Raw genomic sequence first — 23293 nt, forward strand, 5'->3', positions numbered from 1 at the left:
ATGAAAACATCATAAACTAAAACAGAACATAAAAATCATGGAATCCATGGCTCCTCGGACTAAAAGTAAGTCACAGCTACAGGTGACCATAACATTACCTAACTCACTGGCTGTTGACCCTTGGAAACCTGAGATCCACACTCTATAAGGACTTCTTTTTATCAGTTTTCATTAGCATGCACACATGAGCACTTTCGCTGAATGGGTGCTAGAAGGCACGTCAGCATAGTAGTAAATTCCGTGTATTTTCAGTGTATGCTTTAATGAAAAGCTATTACAAAATCATAGAAACATAGGGTTGGAAAGGACCTCGAGAGATCCTAGACCATCCCTGACAGGTGTTTGTCTAACCTGTTTTAAAAACCTCCCATGATGGGGATTCCACAACCTCCCTTGGAAGCCTATTCCAGAGCTTAACTATTGTTACAGTTAGAAATATTTTCCTAATATCTAACCTTGCTGCAGATTAAGCCCATTACTACTTATCCTACCTTAAGTGGACATGGAGAACAACTGATCACTGTCCTTTTTATAACAGTCCTTATCATATTTGAAGACTATAATTTCCACAGATTACCACAGAATATCAGGGTTGGAAGGGACCTCAGGAGATCATCTAGTCCAACCCCCTGCTCAAAGCAGGACCAACCCCCAATTTTTGACCCAGATCCCTAAATGGCCCCCTCAAGGATTGAACTCACAACCCTGGGTTTAGCAGGCCAATGCTCAAACCACTGAGCTATCCCTCCCCCAATCCCATTCCCCTCCCGGTCTTCTTTTCTCAAGACTAAACATGCCCAGGTTTTTTAACCTTTCTTCATAGATCAGGTTTCCTGAACCTTTTTCATGTTTGTTGCTCTAATTTGATGCACATTCTCTCCATTTTGATGCATTCTTCTTACAGTGTAGCACCCAGAACTGCACACAGTACTCCAGCTGAGCCCTCACAAGTGCTGAGTACAGCAGGACAACTACCTCAGGTGTCTTACAGACAACACTGCTGTTAATACACTCCAGGATGACATCAGCCTTTTTTGCCACTGAATCACGCTGACGACTCATATTTGGACTTGGAAGCATTAGATTTTTATGGGTAAACATTGATTTCACTGTACGCAAACAAACCGACGAAGTATTTCCATTGATAATAAGTGAAATTTACATATAGGCAAAGTAAGAAAAATTCCACTTGAGAACTTACTTAAGTCTGATTTAGGACTAAAATTTTGACATACGATGTTGACAATTTGCATTTTAATGGTTTATAAAGTTTTAACTTTTTGGTTCTCAACATCTGCTGCAATTAAATAATTATTGTCTGACATCCCCCCCCCCCAATAATCTCCCACAACTGCGAAAATTTAAATCAAGTATCATAAAAAATGTTTTAAAATAAACATTGATATTATCCATCAAAATGATAAAAAATTAAAAATCGAATTATGTCAAGCCTATTCATATTCAATTTGTGATCCACTATAACCCCAGCTCCTTTTCAGCAGTATCTAGCAACCAGACAGTCATTCCCCATTTTGTAGTTGTGCAATTGATTTTTTCCTTCCTAACTGAAGTACTTTGCACTTGTCTTTATTGAATTCCATCTTGTCGATTTGAGACCCATTTCTCTTATTTGTCAAGGTAATTGTGAATTCTAATCCTGTCCTCCAAAGTGCTAGCAATTCATCCCACCTTGGTGTCATCTGCAAATTTTATAAGCACACTCTCCACTCTGTTATCCAAGCCATTAATGAAAACATTGAATAGTACCGGATCCAGGACCAATGTTGGCTTTGGTCAGATGTTTTCAGCTTTAACCCCAAACTGGAAACCCTACTTACTGTTCTTGGCAGCCTATGGAGAGTCTCCCATGGCCACTAATGATACTTTAGGGAGAACATGAGCCTCTACTTATTTGAAGAGAGCAAAGATGTACCAGAGAAGTTGAGTAGCACTGGCAAACCGTAACAACCTGGTAAAAGGAGGCTCCTTTACCTCGAATAGGAGTTTTAAAACATGGCTGCATCCAGGGCTAGATTAAAACATAGGCACATGCCTTGGGTCCCCAAGCTTCTGGAGTCACATGATGACATGAGAATCACTGCTTTCATTTTTAAAAAACAAAATGTTTCTAGCCCTTATGATCGTGGAGATAGCCTTGAAACTGCGATCTGAGCCCTGGTGTAGACAGCACTATGTTGGTGGGAGAGCTTCTCTTACTGAAATAGCTACTGCCTCTCGTGGAGGTGGAGTTATTACGCTGACAGGAGAGCTCTCTCCCATTGGCTTAGAGTGTCTTCACCAGAAGCACTAAAGCGGCACAGCTGCACCACTGCAAGTTTATAGTGTAGACCTGCTGTGAGTTTGGAGACTGTCTGAAACAATGGCTCTGCGAAGTGCAAACTGCCCCTCATCTAAATGAGCTTTTAACTCTGATACCTGGCTGCAATGAGGGGTGGGTTGCGGGGGGAACATGAGTAAGATATCACCTCAGCAGAGGACTCAATGGATGGAAGTTCTTTGTTCTCATCGCCTCGCCACTCCTCTGCTGGGGTGGTGGTGGTAGGGGCCTCCACACAAGTCATCTTCTGGGATGGGGACTGAGTTCTCCCTTCTCCAGAACAGACCCTAGCCCAGGAGTTCTCAAACTGGGGGCTGTGATCCCTCAGGGGGTCGCGAGGTTATTACGTGGGAGGTCGTGAGCAGTCGGCCTCCATCCTCCAACCCCGCTTCGCCTCCAGAATTTATAATAGTGTTAAATATAAATAAGCGTTCTTAATTTATAAAGGCGAGTCACACTCTGAGGCTTGATGTGTGAAAGGGGTCACCAGTACAAAAGTTTGAGAACCACTGCCCTAGCCCATCTGAAGATCAGAGAATGGTGGTCTAGGTAGGGAGCAGGCTGCCCAAAAATGAGTTATGGTTGGCCCCTGACACGGCAGATCCAAGGCATGGCAGGGCCACAGCGAGCCCCATTTGCTATGTGCCCAGGGCCCTGGATTTTCTTAATATAGCCCTGGTCACATCCACCCATCTCAGCTAGCAAGTCAGACCCAAGAACTCTAAATTCTTCACACCACTGCTCTGGATGATTATAGTAACTCAGGCCTCTGGAAATTCAGTCGAATTAGCTGAAGGTATGAATTTAAAGTGGATTAGTTAAACTTCATTAAAACTCTGTGGACACTCACTCAGAGCTTGTCTATACAGGATATTCAGGCCTGGTCTACACTTAAGAATTTATACCTGCATAGCTATATTGGTCAGGGATGCAAAAACCCAACCAAAACAAAACCCCAATCACCCCACATCTCCTAGCGATACAGCTATTTCAAACCCCTACCCCTCCAAAAAACCCCCCCCCAAACCTCCAGTGTAGACACTGCTACATGGACAGAAAAGTGCTTCTGCTGATGTAGCTAATGTTGTTCGGGGAGGTGGTATTCCTACAATGGCAGAAAAATTCCCGCTGGGGTATTTAAGTGGCCTTAATTCAGTTCCGAATTTTACTTCTGAATGAGAATAACCACATAGGGGTTTAATGTGATTTAACTATTCCACTTTAAATTTGCACCTCTAGTTAACTGGAATTAATTTCCCTGAGAGTTCCCTTGTAGACAAAGGAGGCAGCTTCTCTGAAGTGGAAGCCAAGAAATCTGAGTTCTATTTCAGGTTCCAGTTTCCCCATCTGTAAAATGGGGGCTAATATAAACCTTTGTGCCTTGAGATCTACAGGTGAAAACTGCTATTTAAGTGCCAAGGCCATTATGTATTACAAGAATTCCAGTGAAGTCAATGGGACTACTCACCATGTGTCACCTTTAGTCTTCGCACTCTATTATTATTTTAAGGCTAATATACTACAGTAATAAATTTGATTTGATTACTATTATTGTGTATAATCAGTCTGTTCCTGAATGTACCCAGTTTATGCAGGGATGTCACACAATGCAATGTCTAACATCACAGTGCGGTCACAAACTGAGATGTAGAATCTGTGGATAAATTAAGCAAACTGGAGGCCAGAGGGATTAAAGAGGAATCTGCTTCTGTTTACACAGGCATCTTGGCAAACAGTAGGGCTGGGTGAGCAATTCACAATGAATAATTTGTTCAACACATTTTGTTTCTTTTACTGTTCACAGATGGTCCTCAAGCAACTCACAATTTTCTTGAATGTATTTGTTCAAAATCATTCACCAAGTCAAGCCTACAGATAATGCTTGTTCTCAGTGTGATATTCATAATTTGAGCTGTTTTGGTTGGAAGCAGATTACAATATCATATTTCTTTTCTCTGCCTGGATGAGTTTAACTTGCAGAATGAGGTTTCCTGTGTGTATATTTATGATGCTGACTTTAAAATTATATTTCTGCAAATACTGTCTAATATTCACTTATAATTAACACAAACATTCCTACTACCAAATTAATTTGCCAAAACATTTGTAGAAAATGCATACAAAAGGGGTGTGAATACAATGAAAGTAAATTCAATTAAAAATTCAGATCAGCAAGGCTAAGACAGGAAATACAGAAACACAGGACAGGTATATCAGTCACACAAATATTCAGGAAAACATACTTGGCTGGGCCTGAACTCCACTCATCCCCTTTAACTATGATGCACTGAACCAAAACATTACTCACAGCTTGCCTTAGGCAAGAATTCTGCAAGGCTGAATTAATTAAGTATTCAATTTTACACAGTTTGATTTAAAAGCAAGGCTGCATGTTATAAATGCTCCTACTTCCCGATAACTGGAATGAGAATGCAAGAGGACTGTCACAAACAACATTAACTCCTTTCCTAATTTAAAATGGTGGTTTTATTAACTGGGGATTATCTCTCTGATGATGATCACAGTGCTTTAGGAAAGATTTTACTATGTGGTTTACAATGTGTGCTTTAAAGGTGGAGCCGTCAGCCCTGAGGAAACTTGGACAACACGACAAAAGCACGGTTCCATGCCACAGGCAATGCCGCACAAAATGTTCACACTGCAAGGCAGTCTAAATTCTTGCATGGCATGGCATGGCATGGGGTTTTTATTACGTTTAACATGGGCGCAATTGTGTTGATTTAATTTTCCACAATTTTTCCAAGGCTTATATTTTTCCTCTGACAATTTATTGTGCATGGATCAAAATATCTAATGGTAGTACAAATGAACGACTTGCATGAAATGAAACCAGAACAGTATGGTTCACATTCTGCTACATCCATGAAAGGCAAGGGATATACATCACAAATGTAAAATATGTATAAATGAGAGGCAAATCAGACCCTGTATCTTCTTACTTCAGATAGAGGGTGAAGTACCGGGAAGGCAGTGTAGTCTAGCGGCTAGGACAAGGGACTGGAAGCTAGGAGACCCAGGTTGGAATTCTGACCTTGCTGAAGTCAGTGACAAAACTGCAGAGGTGCCTTGATTAATCTGACTGGGGTTCATTCTCATATGACTGGGCTAATGTTAACAGTAGTCATGTGGCTAAAAAAATCATCATGCTGTCTGTTCACCTTGTAACCTTCTCCATCTTCCAAACTGGCAAATTCAACCATGGAAGGAAGGCACCTTATTTTGCGGTGTCATTTCATGTTTTGCCACACTTATCCTGTAATCAAGGCCTCAGAAAAAGCCTGTTTATAAGCAAAAAGAAAAGGAGTACTTGTGGCACCTTAGAGACTAACCAATTTATTTGAGCATAAGCTTTCATGAGCTACAGCTCACTTCATCCGATGAAGTACTCCTTTTCTTTTTGCAAATACAGACTAACACGGCTGTTACTCTGAAACCTGTTTATAAGCTAATTTGGGAGACATTAACATTACAGTTGAAAGCTGGTGGGGAGGCAGAGAAGCAAAACATCACACTACTAAGGAAGAGGCAGGCTTGGGAACAAAATCAGGATTCCCACTCACAGGGCCCCTGCAGATTTGCCATAAAGATGTCTGGGTGCCGTACAGTATTTCGGGATTGATGGGAGTGCCTCACTCTTATGTTCTCCCTTTGTGGTTGGAGCCATAGTGGAATAGCCTGCCTTGCGTGCCCAGGTTTACAAGAAATGAATCAATGCATGTGTTTTTCACTGACCAAGGTAAAAGTAGTTTGGGAAGATATATGGCCAATGGTGGATCAAGCAGACAGCTGAAGACTTTTATCTGCCTTTTCCTGAACAAAGCAAGTTCCTGAGAGACTGATTCAAGAATTAAATGAAAAGATTCACACTGTACTTATAGGATTAAATCCTGAGAAAGAATAAGCATGAGGTTGACACAGGCCTTAAATAAAACCCTGCGAATGAAGCTTCAAACCAGCAGAGCCTTCTGAATTAATCATATGCGCAAGCTGATTCACAAACTAATGAAGCGGGCCCTGAAAGCCAGAGTAATGTCCAAACTATATCTTGCAGCAAGTTTAAACTCATTGGAAAAGAGAGGAAAACCCTGCCTCAGCAGTGTCTGGGCCTTCTAACAGAAACAATTAGATCTGTCATTGACTGTAGTAGGAGACCTTGTAAAGTATTTTAAACTATGCCTTCTTCTGTGCTAATTTAAGGATTCTCCCCAAACATATGCAATGGGGCACATACAAACCAAGGGACAATTAACTGCTCTAAGAACGCCTCAAAGATTATTATCTCCCACGTGGTTTAGATGACACAATGTCCCCTTTTTGACCTGCTGTTTAAGTCTCTTTTCACTTTCTCTGGAGATGTAGCAACATTAATGTTAAACCAATAGAGCACAAGAGCCGCAGGCATGTACATTCAGAGCCCAAGTGCCACCCCCTGCTGACAGATAGACTAAGCAGACATTCTGCTGCCTGTGTGAATTTTCATGGGGCCAGGGTGTAATCGGAGATTCAAGGTATGCACCAGCACAACCCTTGATAAATCCACATGCAAAAGCAGGACCAGACTGGAGGTATGTGCCATGCATCTGTGGTTAAATCTGTCTGAAAGTATTTCCACTCCACAGCTTGACTCCCATAGTAATTTACAGGTACACAGTGCTATAATGAAAGAATAGGAAAAGCAGGGAAGGGTAATCTGCCCTTTGCCTAATTTCAAACCTACTGTAATACTTGTGGATTGGAAGCTCAAACTGACTGCTATAAGGTTCAGGTCTTACTTTGACACAAAAGTGAGAAAAACAAATCCACTTTAAAAGACCATCTTGAAAACTGGAATAGAGAGCAGGCAGAGTGAAAAAGAAGATAGAGTGTGAAAAGAAGGCACGTTTTATTATTAGTACTTTGGTGCTTGCAAAAAGCACTGCTTATGGCCCAGTTCTACCACATTGCTCATGTTACCTTACTCCACAAGTAGTCCCACTGATTTCAGTGGGACTCTATTTCTTGATGTTAGTTGCCAGAATAAAGTCACAAAAACTGCAATAAGGTATAAAATACCAGTCTCTCTCCTTCTGTCTATGCACATGCATATAGACTGTATTTATGTTTACCCTGATGCACACAGACCTAAATACGCTAAATTTGTCTGCAAGTCTCTTTCCTGGTTAAAATTCCACAGAAAACCAGGCCAAATCAGGATTAGATTAATGCGAACTAGGAGCCTTTTAGTTCCTGCCTACAGTGTCCACACAGGAGAGTGCAGCAAAGCAATTGGTGCGCACAGCTATTCATACCCCCAGAATCCAAAATGCAGGGCAGTGTAGGCAAAGCCTAAATGCTGCCTGATTGCTTTTGAAGTTGAGTCTCTCTCTCTGCGCCAGCTCCCTGGGGCTGCTAGAGACCAAGTGCAATGCAGAAATCCCCCCCGTGTGTGTGTGTGTGCGCGCGCGCACACATCACTAAAATTGTCCCTGCACCCCACCTCTATCTCCTTTAGCAAGCATTTCCCAACAGCTGAAAGACTCTCAGATTGAAGCAGGGGAGGGGGCTGGTTCTCTGTTGGCCTACACCTTGTGTGCTGATTGACATCTGGGCACAATGGGTGTAAAGTGCTACCAAATCAAGAGTGGCCACATTGTGCGTTCACTTTGTATTGGTGAAAAAGACTACAAAAGGTGCAAGGCAATAACCACCAGCTATGTCTGGAATCTATCTACTACTTAGGCCCTGTCTTCAGGGGAAAATTATTTCATCATAACCTAAGGTGTGAATTTAAATAGATATAGTTGTATCGTATACCCGTCCTGTAGGCAATCTTATCTAGGTACCTGTTTTCCATTTAACTTATGTTGCCCAAGAAGGGTTTTAAGATAAAGTGAAAAAAGCCACTGGAATAAGAACATCCATATGTTGGCTCATATCAGTATAACTATATTGTGATACTTTCTTGTGTGGACAAGCATGTAATTGGAAGAGATACATGTCCAGGACCTAACCACTGGAGCTTCAAAAATGGAGGCGGGGTTAATGCTGGGTATACCAAAATTTACACTTCCAAAGAGAACAACCCATTTACACACAAAAACCTGGTAATAATTTTCTGTAACATCTTGGAAACCCTAAGAAAATATGATGCGGTTTAGATTACAAATAATATTTATTTGACTGCAAATATTACCCATGACTCCATGGAGTTTGTGTCTAAGAAACACTACCATGAATGCCTAAGAGCCATTTCAGCACTGCCAACATTTATACTCGCTTCTTTTTACTCCTGCAGGGAAATATCTACACTATTAAAGGATTAGAAAGGAGGAAAAAATGCACTGACCTTCTAATGCTATGTATTCTTGGGAATTTATTTGAAATGCTTTAAATTATTGCTTGTCTCTCACTTGCTAAACCAGCCAGTGATTTACGGACTTTATTTATGTGCACGTACAGAGTACTTTTAGATCTACCAGCAAAAACTAAATTCAAAACTGAGTTAAATTCAGAAATATATGCTCAGAGCCCCAGACTCTTAGTTTTATGTGGAGGGAGCATTCTGCACATACAGTTTTCTAATCTTCTTTTCATGCTCCCTGAAAATCCACTGCTCATCCTCGTTTGCTAGAAACCTCCTCTAAACCATCATCGATAGACACCAAAAGCCTCTTTTAACTGCTGACACTCTTGGTATCTGTGCTTAAATAACTGCCCTTTTCAGCAGGAGGTGAACAGGGGCATTCAGGGCATATTTCACAACTTCATGTCGAGTTCAGCTGTGCAATTCTAATCCTGGGTCTGCCACTGACTCACTGTCTGGCTTTGGGAAAGTCCTATGCTCCTATCTGCTTCCTCGCATGGAGCAGAGCAGCTATGGGCCTGGGTGCTGGTGAGGTGGGAGGAAACTACTCCATGACATGCTCCGGTGTTGCTGCAGACTGCAGGCACTGCGGAACTGGGCTGAGGTTGGATGACTGGTATCCTGCTGGACTGTCCTCTCAAAGCTAATACTGAGGAAACCAAAGGAAACAACTGCAGGCAGAGGGATGGATTCTGGAAGCCTTACACGCACACGGTCCTCTGAAGTCAATGGGACTTTCCTGCAAGTGTAGCTTTGGGCTGCTGCAGGCCATGTCGGGTCCAGGTCTGGGCACCTGAACTGAGAGCAGGGTGCCTGTCCTTCCTGTGGTCTCAATGATCCCCTGCTGAGCCCAGAAGGCATGGAGGAGGATGCAGAGGGGACAAGAGCCAGAACTGAGTGGGGGGGGGGGGGGAGGATGGAGGGAAGAGGTTAGACTGGCACAAGGAGCTGGTGGGAGGGGACTGGAGGCTGGCAATGGTGTGTGTGGCGGGGAGGGAAATGGGGTCTGAGAAGTGATATGTGGAGAGACTGGGGCTGGGTGCTGGGCAGGTAAATGGGGCAGAGGAGAGCTGGGAGCCAAAAGGTGGGGGGCGGGGGCAGACTGAGATCAGATGACGAGCTAAGGGGGCTGGAGCTGACTGGGCAAAGACACTGGGACTGAGAACCAGTGGGGTGGAGTGGAGACAGATCTGATGAGGAGCCAGGACATGGGGGGAGAACTGGGACCGGTTGTGCAATGAGACTGAGACAAGGAGTACTGGGGGGTTTGGGGAGAGGTTTGGAGATGGCGAGTGGGACTGGGAGCTAGTGGGGATGGGGAATGTGGGTGGGAGGGAAGGAACGACTGGAGGCCAGGGTGGCAGGAAAGAGACAGATTGGATGAGGAGTCAAGAATGGGGACTGGGCCAGAGACAGGGAATCCTGAAATGCGAGACTAGGACTTCCTGGGTGAAGAGACTGGGATGAAAAGCCTGAGGGGAGGAAAAGAGAGGACGGAGACAGGGACAGGTTGGAAGGGATGGACTGAAGAGTCTGTGCTACTGGAGAACACTCTCCTGCAGGACCTGACTTGAGTCTCACCATTCCTCTGCTTTTAGCGAAACTCTGTGAAATCTACTGGCAAAGTGGGTGTCCCACACCCTCTTGTGCTGATCCACATGGTAGAATTCTACTTCTATCAGTTACTCCATCAGCTCAGGTGGATCTAAAGGATCCAGCCCTGCTGATGGGTGTCAGTATCATGCCTCATGATGAAAATTATTTTTCAGGTTGCTTTTTTAAAAGCCTAGAGGCAAATACACAAATGAACTACATTAGAAAACATTCTTAAGGTTGCAAAATCAAACACTCGAACGTTAAGTGCCAGAATTAAGGTTTCCTATGCAACCTTAATTCAGTCCCTTTCTGCAGACCCATTATAATAGTGTTTAATTATATGAACACATACTTTTTCCCCACAGATCCCTGCATCATTCACTGCACAGGATGGACCTGCTGTGAGGAAGAATCAGGGCTGTGTAGCAAAAGAGGCTGTTGTCTGTAAAACCACTGCGTCATTTGTTAGAGAAGTTGATAGTGTAGTGAGCGAGGCAGGTGACTGCTGGAAGAGAAAGGGTGGTCTCGTGGTTAAGACAGTTGAATTTTGCCCTGGAGAACTGGATTCTATCCCACAGAGTTCCTACATGATACTAGTCATTTCACTTAAACCAAACTTTTCACAGGCTGTCACTAATTGTGAGTTCCTCATTTGCTGAATGCCCAACTTGAGATCCTTGGCATCTGTCTGATACGCAGAAGCGCTGAGCATTCACAGGTGAATTTGAAGTCAATGGGAGCTGTGCTTTAAACATATCAAGTGCTATACAATGCTAGAGAGCACTGACATGTTAGGGCCTAGGCATCTCAAATTGGGCACCCAAAATTAGTGGGTATTTTTTTACCATAATCTCTTTTTGTCTTGGTTCCCCATTTGTAAAACAGGGATAATAATATCCCCTTCACCTCATCGGGCGAGGCTGCACGGCAATAATTTATGAATACTGTATGCTGACCTAGCTATTGGGATGTTTATTGTATGGTGTAGGATGTTTATTGTAGGAATGTGTTGGTTTAGGTCAAAGCAAGCTGCTGGGAAAACAAATAGGAAGCATAACAGCTTGAGACAGTCACTCCTCTGCCAACACTTGGCGAGAATGTCTCCTGTATTGTTCCTGGTGATGTTCTACCTCTGTCCCCTGCTGAGCTCACTGGACCAGTCTGTCAAGGGGGTAGAGGGTCCAAACTTGTGAACATGGACCACGATTAGATTTAAACAGACAAGCAAGGGAGAGCCAGTAAAGTGAAACAGACAGACACCCAGAACTAGGTTGCGGGGTGACCAGAAAGTGAGGCCTGACTAGGATCTTTACCAAGAATAGGTAAAATATTAATTGATCGACCTTTGGTTGTTTTAAATCCCTTTTTCTTCTACTATGCTTTATTCGTGCTGTTAAGATTAAACAGTACCTTGGGTTTTAGAAGGCTGTCTGGAAACTGTATTCACCATGTGTCACAGAATCCCAAGGGGAAGAACTGCAGATGCCAAACCCAGTAAGATCTGCTTGGAAAACCATGGTCCATCCCATGTGCCTGGTCTAAGAGTGAAAGAATCATGTGCTTTCACCCCAGGAGAGGTATAAGGCACAAGGCCTAACACCGAAGCGGGTGCACTCAGAGAGACCAAAGTGGGAACAGAGGTGCAGCTAGCCCTGGAGCCATGATATAGCAGTGTAGTGAAAATAAATTCATTCGTGTTTGCGATGAACGCCATGGAAATGCCAGTGACAAAATTATTAACTCTGTCTTCAGAGGAGGGTTTGACTAGTATGCACAAAATAAGGCTCGGGGCAACACATTGAACAAGCAGGAGGAAAAAAATATATGGAATAACTGCTCATTAAGCGAGCATCATCCATCCTGTGCACTGAATGAGGCAGGGGTCATGTGGAAAAAACAGCATGTGACCATGTCATTAAAGACGATATCATAATATAAAAGCGGGGAGGGGGAGAATCTTAATGGTGTGTGTGTGTGTTCGTGTTCAAGACTTTTACTCATATTAAGAATTTGGGCCAGATCATCTGTCTGGAAACTGCGCGCAGAGAATTCTGCCCTTTTTGGGTGGGGCTGAGCCATCCGTCTGGCACTGTTTCTCTGTAGGTGGAGGGCAGGCAGGCTTTGGCTAAAGGGAGGCTAAATGTCTCTCCCACAAATCCTGCAGAAAACGAGTCAACCTCTGTGCTAGAAGTGCCCCCTTCTGGGTTCCAACAGAACTGTGCCACCAGGAAGCCAGAGGGAGGCCAGAAGCCAGAGGGATGGGTGCATAGGGTATCTCTATGCAGAATGCTCTCCCTGGCCCAGCTGATAACCTGTCACTCTCATTCTTGGGATGTGTATTTCCTGGGAACAGAACTGTCTTTTCATCACCCACCCCCAACCCTGTTCATGCCATGAGGGTGAGTGGGCAAATCCCACAGCGCCTGATGGAACTAACTGGCCATGAAGAAATGGTGGCGTCTGTTCCTGGCATTGACGCACCACTTCCAGTGGAAAATCCCACAGGAGGATGAGGAAATATGGCCTTTTGATTGCACACATTGCTTGACTTCCTATGTTCTGAAGCTGATTTGGGTGGTTGGGGTGGGAGTAGGTTATTGACGGCAGCTATAGCCATATTATGACAGATCATCCTGGATCCCAGCTTCCTGCCGACACAGACCAAATTGGGAGATATTCCACCTTCAGTCTATTTCAAGGACAGCTTTTCCTTCATTTGTTGCATTAAATGTCCTACCAGGTCACCTCAAACTGTGAGACACTCGTCCTTTAAAACAGCACTTTTCACTGGCTTCATTTCTGCAAAGAGCTTGAGATTTCCATCTAGACTGTGGCTGATATATAGACGGAGGACATGCACGGAGGGGATTTATCGCTCCTGTAAATCCTCTGGGAAGCTCTTTGAATTGCATATAAAGCACTGTGAGTAATTTCATGGCAGGCAGTTTCTAGAGATTTGTGGGGTGCGGTGCAAAGATGTCCTTTTGATAGTGTTTTCAAGGAACAGACGTTGGATGTTTCCCACACTCAATTTATAAGACCTCTTATACATTGTTACAGCACACAGACTACTTTGCAGAGGATACTTCAGATCTTCTGCAATAAACATTTATGAGAGCATCTAATGTCCACAGTTTATTAATACTTGTTCCTAGAATATTAAAAATTGAAGTTCTTCCAAGTTCACACTGTCTGCTACAGGTTTTAGGGTTTAGAGTTCAATGCAGAGCAGGTGAATCTTGCATATAGCAGCACCCCATTAGGTCAGCACTCTGCTCTGGTCTCCCCACTTTTTTATGTATTTATTTACTGCAGCGAGAAAGGGGGAAATGGAACAGAACAAGAGGCACAGAGTGAAAGAAACATGGGTGCTGTTAAATGATGTCAGAGGAAAATGTTACTGCTATTTTTGTAACCCTGCACATGAATTTAAAGAGCAAAAAAGACAGTCAGTGTTTCCAATGAGATACCATATCCCACACCTCTGTTATGGTCCTGGGCAGTCACTTAAAGACACCATGACTGTCCCCCAAGAAATCCAATCTTCTAATGATAGGAAGTCACTGGAGCTACTCGTGGTAAGCATTATGCCTGGAGTTCAAAATAAACATCCTGAAACTTCCAAAACAGTAAAACTAAGGAAGACTTGCCTTGGTTCTGCTGATATTTCTCAGGTACAAAATAGCAGCAAAATAATACTGAGAAAGAACTGGAGGGAGTGGCGGGTGGAAATGTCCAGCCCTTCTTTATCCATTATAAAGAAGCAAAAGAGGGCAAAAGCCCAACAAAAAAAATTTCCTTTGCTGCTGACCTTTAAAGTGAGAAGATAAAAGTATCCAGGAGGAGTTCAGCTGAGGTGGGTAGAGTCGAGGCAGTGGCAGACACGGGCAATAATGAAAAGGTGGCAATAGGGAGATATGCAATTATGAGAGACAATGAAAATAATACTTGGCCCTTCTGAAGCACTTTCCATCAAAGCACTGTACAAACTTTAAGCTCATTAATTAGCCCTCATATGTGGGAAAGAAAGAACCACGATGATAATACTGTGGACAGTGCAGGCAAAAGGAAGATCTGACAGGTACTTGGAAGTGTTGGTGACTCACTTATTAGAGTAACATCAATGGCACCATTCATTAACATTAATGACACCCATGGAAACACAATCAGTTTACTAAACAGGGATTGTGTGTGAATAATGTATAGCGGGGACATGAGTACACTTCAGTTCCAATTCAAGGGGGTAGAGTAAAGTGCTTCAAAGACATATATGGTGACAGCATGTGATCCACGGCCCTGAGTTCTGTGGGACCATGACTCATTGCACAAGATATTAAATTAACCCATTTTTACTGCACAGCATCGATCCAGCACGCCAATAACTGTACTTTATGGCTCTTGGTCACTTTATTAAGTTCAGCTTACGAAGATTTTTTTTTTAAAGTGCACCCAAGGAATTCAGGAGCACAAAATCCCATGATTTTCAATGGAACACCCATGTTCCTAAGTCCTGTTGGCACTTTGGGAAAATCCCACTTGTAATATCTCCCCGGCCCCTCTCTCTTTTTTTTTTTTCTTTAACTATTTTAGGTGAATTTAGTGCTGGTGGAAAGATGTTGTGCTGACAGCTCTGAATAATGAAATCCTCTGTTCAACAGCAGAATGGGCACAGAAGAAGTGCAAGCTTCCCCCCGCACTGACCCTTGCCAGCATGTCTCAGCCATCCCTCGGAGAAACAACTTCTGCTGCCCTGATGGTTGCTTTGTGCACACATTCCATCCTCGACCTCTCTCTGCTGAGAACGCCCACAAAGGCAACATACCCCATTACCACTCACCTCCCTTAGGCTATAGTTTTGTATAAAATTATGTCAAAGACAACTCCAGATATTCATTCATAAAAACAAGATATTAAAATGCATGTTAGTGAGTCATTCGCAATAACTGCCAAATGGACAGCTAGAGCACGCTGGATCTATCCGTGGCACACTGCAGTCCCTCAGCTCCTTTACAGTGCTTTAATTTTACCTCCTGTTTCTCCTGAGAGGCTGTTGCAAGGGAGTCATGACAACGACAACACAGCGGTTCTTAGCTATCACTGTAACAGTGCACACATCATGGCCATTTAAGATGCTGCTAAACTACAGCATTTAAACCACATTTCTTTTCTTTCCTCTCTGAGCAAGCTCTCCTCTGTTTTGCATGAACAAGACGGTTTTGGTACCACGTATTTTTATAAGCACCATAAAAGGAACTGTGTTTTAGATTCAGACCTTATGCAGGTGAGGAGATTTCTGAGTTAACCCATGACGCGAATGAATAACATCAGTACTCCCATGTTAAAATAATCCAATCCTGCTAATCTTAGTCTAAAATACTGTTCCACTGACTGCAATGGGATTAGTCATGGAAAAACTGCTTGCATGAAGAAGGATTTTCAGGATCAGGCTCTTACTTTTCCAGACTTCAGAAAGAAATAAAAATCAACATAGTCTATTTCCACTATATCTAGCTTCTGTAACCAAACCTAAGGTGTTAGTATATAGCTACTGCTATCACGTACAGTGTTAGACTTTGGGTTAGGACACTGAGAAGCTAATTGTCCATAATGGCTCTACCTGAGCTCAGCTGGGACTGGTTCAGAGTCTCTGTAACACATGCAGAACCTGGCTTTACACTAGCCATCTCCAAATCTGCATGCAATTTGGGGGGGGGGAGGAGGGGGTGCAGAGAGGGACAAGGCAAGAGAAAGGACAAACATGGTTAATTTAAAAAAAAGCTAATGGAACAAACTCTAGGAGACTAACGATTTCATTTGCAGAGAGAGTATTAACAGAAGGAACACGTCAAAAGTCTGGGTTCTGATCTGATGTGCTCTGAGGCACAGATTCTGTAGGACACACCACACATTCTACACATTTATGAGGGTGAAACTAGATGTAGGCAGCCTACCCACAAGCCTATCCTTTGAAAAGAACTGGGCTATCTGCAACCACATGTAAATATGATTGTTGTCAGCAGGTTCCTAGCACTGGTGTATAAGGATTTTGATAATGGCAGTGTTAGAACCTTGCTAGTACCGATGGTGTTGTGGCTGCAGCTTGCACAGTCCCGGTGTCAGGTGTAGTCAGGACCCAAAAGATATAGGGCCACATTTTCAGAGGTGCTCAGCTCCCGCTGAAGTCAATGGGAGCCATGGATGCTCAGCAAATCTTAAAATTAGGCTCATGCGCTATAAACCTTTTCTCCTAGATGAACATGCATCTCCTTCTAACTCTAAAGAAAGCTACATCAGCAGAAAAACAAAGAAGGGAGATACCCACCCCCTAACACTGGCAAAGTCTGGGGGGAAGAGGGAAACTTCTATTAAAAAATAAAACACACACAAAGTCTTCCTAAATTACTAGAAACAGGAGATGTTTAACTGGGGCCCTTTGATATAGGGAAATATTACAAACAAGAACCACCAGTGTAGAGCACAGATGAATACTTAAGCATGTCAATGAAGTCTCACATGGTATGTACTGGCGTTCCATGTACCGTGGCAGCCAAATTTCTAATCTATTTGCTTCATTTGTATTACTCAGAAAGGGACATGGCTGCCAAAAGAAATTAATTTCACATGAAAAACAAGTAAAACCACTAATAAGCTTTATACCTTTGAGCAGAAATATGATACTTGATTCAGTGTTTGAACTCTTCCCTCTAACGAAACGGTTTTAAAGCAGAGTGAGTCTGAGTGTTGACCTTTCAGGTTGCATTAAGTAACCAGAGAGGTAGCCACTCTTTTTTTCAGGTTACAAAAGGAAAAAAAACCACATCATCTGAGGTTAACTGCTGCTGAACCCTAGAAAGAATGGCATTTCTGGAGGGATCAAGGTTTACTTCTTTCCCACAAAGTTTCTCTGTACAAGAAGAAACGAAGAAGATTCTTCCTCTCTCTGTTTTTTCCACACATCCAAAAAACCTCAAAACCAAAACCCCTCTTGGTTCTCATTAGTACTCATTATCCTCAGTGCAAAATTTGTTTACATTGTATGTCAATAATATGGCTTCTTGTGTCAATCGACTTTACCCTCTTTCACAGAGTCTCTGCCCCAATATCAATACCCTCAGGCTCTTTGCTTTGTCACTGAAAGTTGGGATGACAAAGAAAACAGCTCCTTTATGATTATGGACACTGCTGGCAATATTTAAAGAAGGAAAGCTTTCCCCTATTGCATGACCCTATCAGAGACATAAGCAGACACTGCTCTGTTGCTCTCTTTCATGGCCTCATGGGTGGCCAGTATCCTTCTGCCAAGTCTGTAAGCCCCCACTGCCTCACTGCGGGCATTCATCAAAGAAGCTCCTCACGACTGATAGGAGTGCTGTCAAATGACACCCTTCCTTCCATTCAGAGATGTCTCTGCAATGGTCCCCAAATCCCGGCTGATCCACATAGAAAGATATTCCCATTCCCCACCATGCAGTGCAAAGCACCATCTTTAGACCAATTTGCTGGGAAGGGTGGGGCAAGGAGATGGGGACTTTTTAAATAATCAATTTGTTTAAAAGTTTATTCTTTGAATTATGGAAACCCAAGAATAAAAAAGCATCTTACAGTGGGGGATGTACAAGGGAGGCTCAACATGTATCAGGCTTCCACCTTTAAGATCTTAAATTTCTGACAAGGGGATATAATTTTACTGTCACTGGACTGATTATTATTTGTGTTGCATCAGGGTCTAGAGGCCCCAGCCAAAATCAGAGGCCCGCTGTACTGGGCACTAAAAGAATACTGCTCCCAGGTCACCTCACAGAGTCATTCTGGGGCTGGGGAGTGCCTGGTACTAATAAAATTATCTACCCACTTTTAAGAAAATCAGCTTAATTATTTTTCTCCTGAAGATTGTTTTAAAATATATAATGCACTGTCCGCACTATATTTAGTTCTCTTCCATCTCCCAACTCTTTAGCCTGTCTATCTTCCAGCTGACACCCTCATTTTGTTTGCACGGGGGTTATGAAGGTGTTTTCTTCATCTTTGATCATGGTTTTAATGCCATATAGTGACCCTAGCATATTTGGCAGAAGAGAGTTAGAATTATCATTGTCTTTGTTTCCCAGCTGCATTTGTTTTATGTTTAAAGATCTTAAAGGCACACATTGCAATACAGTCTGGCTTTGGCTTCCTTGAACATCCCTCAAAGCATTGCAGCTACTGACTGGCATGTATGCAAAAACGAAAGAGAGAAAAAAGGAATAAATGAAAACGTACAAGGGGGGAAGTAGCTCCAAGACGCTGGACGGGCTCCGTGGGCAGGGGATACTGGGAACGTACAATTAAAAAAAAAAAAGAAAAAGAAATGGTTAAAACATGCACCCATTCAAAATGGGTCAATTCAATTCAAGCGTGGCTAGACTGCAAGCAGTGCCATTTCCTTGCAAACCCACATATGGACCTAATCAATCCTGCAAGGTGCTGGAAACCTTCTGAGAGGCGTGGAGTGCCCTAAACCCCACTAAAATCAACCAGGAGTTCAAGGGACTCAGCACCTAACAAGGGGCCTGATTCAGAAAAGCACCTGAGCATATGTTTTAACTTTTATCCCATCCCTGCTGAGCAACACACTTGAACACATGATTTAGTCCCATTATCTCAATGAGATGTAAGCATGTGTTTACGGTCACGCATGTGCTTTGTTGAATCAGAGCCAAGTATGGGAGCTGTATCATCTCTATAAAGATGGACAATTCCAACCAGGAAAGAAATCATCTCCGGAGTTTGCAATATTACATTTACAAAAATAATATACTTCTCTACCTGACTGGGTCCCCTTTTACATTTTATTTTGCTTCATTTCTAATGGCGCTCAAGCAAAAAGCTGCTTTAACTTACTTCTCAGTCTGTGCATGATGGCCCGCAAAGATGTGAAGGAAAGTGCAGGGCTTTGACAACAGGGTTACTCTATTAACTCACTGCAGAATAGCGAGGGGAGCGTATTTGATGTGTCAGCCTGAAGGGCTGGTTTGCATTTATAATTAATTTTAAAAAACAAATGCCAATAAGAATCCAGAAGTAATTTTGCACCAGATTAGAACACTTTAAATCTGGGTCCTAAACAAGTTGACTTTGTCCTGTTCAAGTCTTATTATGAGCACTCAACCTGATGGGCTGACTGCCAGGTGGTGCCCATAACACCTGAGACATACACATGGAAGATGCTTTGCAAAAAAAAAAAAATCATTTAACAACAAGATGCATGTGTAGAAGAGGGTCCCCCAGTCCTGCAAGGTGTTGACCACCTGCAGCACCTATTAAATTCAAGGGGAGCTGAGATTACGTAACATCTCGTAGAACTGGTGTCTAAGTTTGTCAATATTACAAGAACATTTTCAGGCTACTGCACAGAGAACTACATGCATCAGCCCCAGGCACATTAGTGCATTTCGCTCCTTTCCAGCAGCACACTGAAAGTGTAGCCTCAAGCTGGCTCACTAAAATTCCAATTCAATTTAGATTTAACAGGAAAGTTATACATTAAAAACTCAATAATTATTTTTAAATCATAGCTGAGGATTAACAAAAATGGTACTACATTTAATTATACATGTTTTAACAATCAATTTGTATTTTGTCTAGAGTAACTGCCAGCTAGAATCTATTTCCAATGGGCATTAACCAGTGCTAACTGGTCTGCTAAAATACAGGATCTGCATTACTGAATCTATGCTGTTTTCTCCCTTCATCTGCTTATTCCAATACATCTTAAACGAAACACTTTGTCCTTGTCTCCAGAGTTTACAACTAACTTATTTTAATGCAGGTTCAACTTCTTCAGCGTTTGTTTTGTTAGCAACCATCTCTTAAACAACTGGTGCAACTCAGTTTTACATCTTTGCATTTAAAATGATGGATTCATTTTCAATACTCAATTCATACCACAGACCTGGATTTTAAACACCTCTGAAGTTCAGTGGGTTATTTGAATCTGGAGTTTTGATTCATCTTCATTATTATGTTAAAAATATTTATTCGTGGTTAACAACTTGCAACACATGTATTAAAATATTAGCTAATCCTCATTAAGGCTTAACGACATATATATAAGTGTAATACATATTATATATATGGTATTAAGCTTTAATGAGGATTTGCTAGTATATATGTGCATATAGATAGTAGATAAGTAAATGTACCTGTTGAATCTAAAAAAACTGAATTCCTTGGTCATGAACAAGGCTGATATTCGGGTTAGTGGTGACACAGCCCCACTGGAGTTTTAAAGAGTTCGGAGCTTTGAAAGAGTAACGAGTGAGAGAGAGATGTCCCGCACCAACCCACCCCTTCTCCACTACGCTCAGAACTTCATGCCGTCAACTGCTTATGTTTATGCTTTGTTTTCATATTGGCACTAATCTCTCCCAATTTAAGAGGTGACATATGTTCAAACACCTTCCAACAAACTATCAAGCCAAAGTATTTCTGAGACAAGATTTGGTAAGCAAGGCTTTATGCAGGATAAGACACACGATAACAAGTTACATGTTAACAAGCAAGACATACGACGAGTTCATGCATGAGGATAAGCATGATACCCTTTTTTAAATGACATTCAACTACCATAGCGGATATCCAAAGGTTAGTGACCAAAGATGACACATAAAAAGAGATGATGCCTAAAATCATTATAATGAAAAACTGACAAACTGAGATGATATGAACAAATGCACATCCTGTTCCCAGACAAAACCTACCAGAGATGAACAATACTGGATGAGAGGAGTAAAACACCTGAAAGGCACTTCCAAACCTTCCACTTTGAGGAAAAACACTGATGGTTTTCCCTCAGCTAAGCAGCAGGCTGAAAGTTCAAAAGGCTCACATCTCACCAGAAAGAATAATAGTATCTGGAATGTGTGTGTCATCTGTCATCTCCAAGTGTCCCAAAACTCTTTAAAAACCATACAGCCAGGCACTACTTCCATCTACGGTACCACTCAAGTTCAGTCACCTCTGGGGTGGGAATTACTTGTTGTCAAACAGTGCATAGTAACACTACATAATAATTTGGGACAGGAAGTGAAGATTAGAATTCCATTGCCAAATGAAATGGAATTGAAGAAGGTAAATTACAGTTACTCAAACAAATGGGAATTTGGCCAGCACACTCTTGCTCTGTACTATGGAGTTTTTAATAAACACAGACACGTCATTGGTTGTGGGTCTCAACTGAAAGAGGAGGGTGCCTTGCACGGAGCTAGGCAAAATATTTTGTCAAATAGTTTATTCGCTGAAAAATGAAGTTTCAGTCGACCCAAAATTATTCATGAATTTGTGTCGAGTTCAATCCCACTTGAAATATTTTCTGACTTTTGGATAGCCAAAATTTTCAAAAAATTCCATTATTAGTTTGCCCCCAAATGAATGTTTTTGATTTTTCAGAATTGCCAGTGAACCAAAAAATCCATTATTTGCCCAGCTCTACTTCTGTGGTATTGGGCTCACTAGAAATAATCTGGGGCACTGGTCAATGCAAATTCAAAAGGGAAAATGCTACTCAAAGAATAACTCTCACTGATTCCTGAACCACCTAGCTTTATTATGTACTGCCCCATGGAGGTACTCATTGAGTCTTCTCCAGCTAAGCTTGTGAGGTCTCACTGGATCATGACTTGAGATGCTATGTTTGCAGAATAAATACTGAAATACACTTGAAATTAAAGCTTGGTATTTATAAGCCTGATGTTGGTGATAGAGATCATGGTTATAAAAAGACAACTCATTCCAAGCAATATAGGAACCCACTTTAGCTATCATAAATTGGACTGTTTATTTTGAATTAATAAGGTATAGGTCTACATATATATCTACACACAACTACAAATTCTATATTAAAGCAGAATTGAAACCAATTTAAAGTGTTACACTGGGCTTTCATTTCACAAATGATGCCATTGATGCATTCAGAAATGCTAGTTTTAATTACAAGCTTTATTGTCAAATATATCTTAAAGCAAACTCATGGCAAGAAGCATTTTTTCTTTTCTTAGTCCTTTGAATGTCAGAATAACTGGATAAAATTTTCACTTAAATCCAGGTTTCCTGTTCTTCTTTAGACAGTTATTCAGCTCACATCTCTGGTGTTAGCAAACACCTCTATAATTAAAGAAACATTATTCCTAAATGCAGCCTGTACCTAGTCCCAACTCTCCTCTTTAGCCTCCAACATCTCATTTTCATTTGAATCTCACTCATTAATTGTACTTCATTTAAGCCCAACCTAGTATTTTATGAGTCTATTAAAGTGTTACTCCCATCACTTCTGCAAATCAAGATCTCAGTCACTATGAATAATAATAAATAGCAGGGTAGGAAATTCTTTGCTTTACATCTGCTTTTCATTAGATTACTTAATCCAGCAAAATCTATGAGCGATTAAACAACACAATCAGTTCTATGTTTGTAAATTCCTTCATGGCAAACAACTCAATGCTGTAGATACAAAACATCCTGAATGCTTTACACACAAAATTCTGATTAAGGAAACAAAGGTCACATTTTGCTAAATATGCTTTACTGAGTCGAAATCTAAAACCTTAGGTTGATTCTGGTTGGAATACCCTGCTAAGGTAAAGTAAGGCCCCAACCAATTCCTATTGGAAAAGCATCTCGCTGTTCCCTGGAAAAGCTAACGGCAACCCTAAAATATAGATAATTAAAAAGATATCTGATGTGAACTTTAACATGTTTGGAAATTGGTCTGGAAGCCTGAGTCACGCATTATATTCACAGAACGCACACAATATAGGTAGGGGAAATACAGATTTCTCCACATTGTCCCACCAACACAACTTTAACCATGTTGTGGAGGGAATGCTTCTAAAAACTAAAGGAGGACTGTGGCACCTTAGAGACTAACCAATTTATTTGAGCATAAGCTTTCGTGAGCTACAGCTCACTTCATCGGATGCATTCAGTGGAAAATACAGTGAGGAGATTTATATACACAC

At 41.9% G+C, this 23293-nt stretch overlaps 1 protein-coding gene across 6 annotated transcripts in view; it reads right to left on the minus strand.

Moving 5' to 3' along the window:
- Positions 1 to 23293, minus strand: part of ARHGAP32 (Rho GTPase activating protein 32) — a 393773-nt gene that overhangs the window by 68450 nt on the left and 302030 nt on the right. For 4 of the 6 annotated variants that reach the window (XM_074936787.1, XM_074936788.1, XM_074936789.1 and 1 more), the window contains 2 exons: positions 18558 to 18608; positions 15916 to 15990 (listed from right to left, as the gene is read on the minus strand). The exons of 1 other annotated variant lie outside the window; for it this stretch is intronic. In XM_074936787.1, coding sequence (XP_074792888.1) covers positions 15916 to 15990; positions 18558 to 18608 — 126 coding nt within the window. The remainder of the gene's footprint in view (positions 1 to 15915; positions 15991 to 18557; positions 18609 to 23293) is intronic. One more of the 6 variants, XM_074936786.1, reaches the window with a different exon arrangement.

The sequence above is a fragment of the Natator depressus genome, chromosome 22, assembly GCF_965152275.1.
Source record: "Natator depressus isolate rNatDep1 chromosome 22, rNatDep2.hap1, whole genome shotgun sequence".
Classification (NCBI taxonomy): domain Eukaryota; kingdom Metazoa; phylum Chordata; order Testudines; family Cheloniidae; genus Natator; species Natator depressus.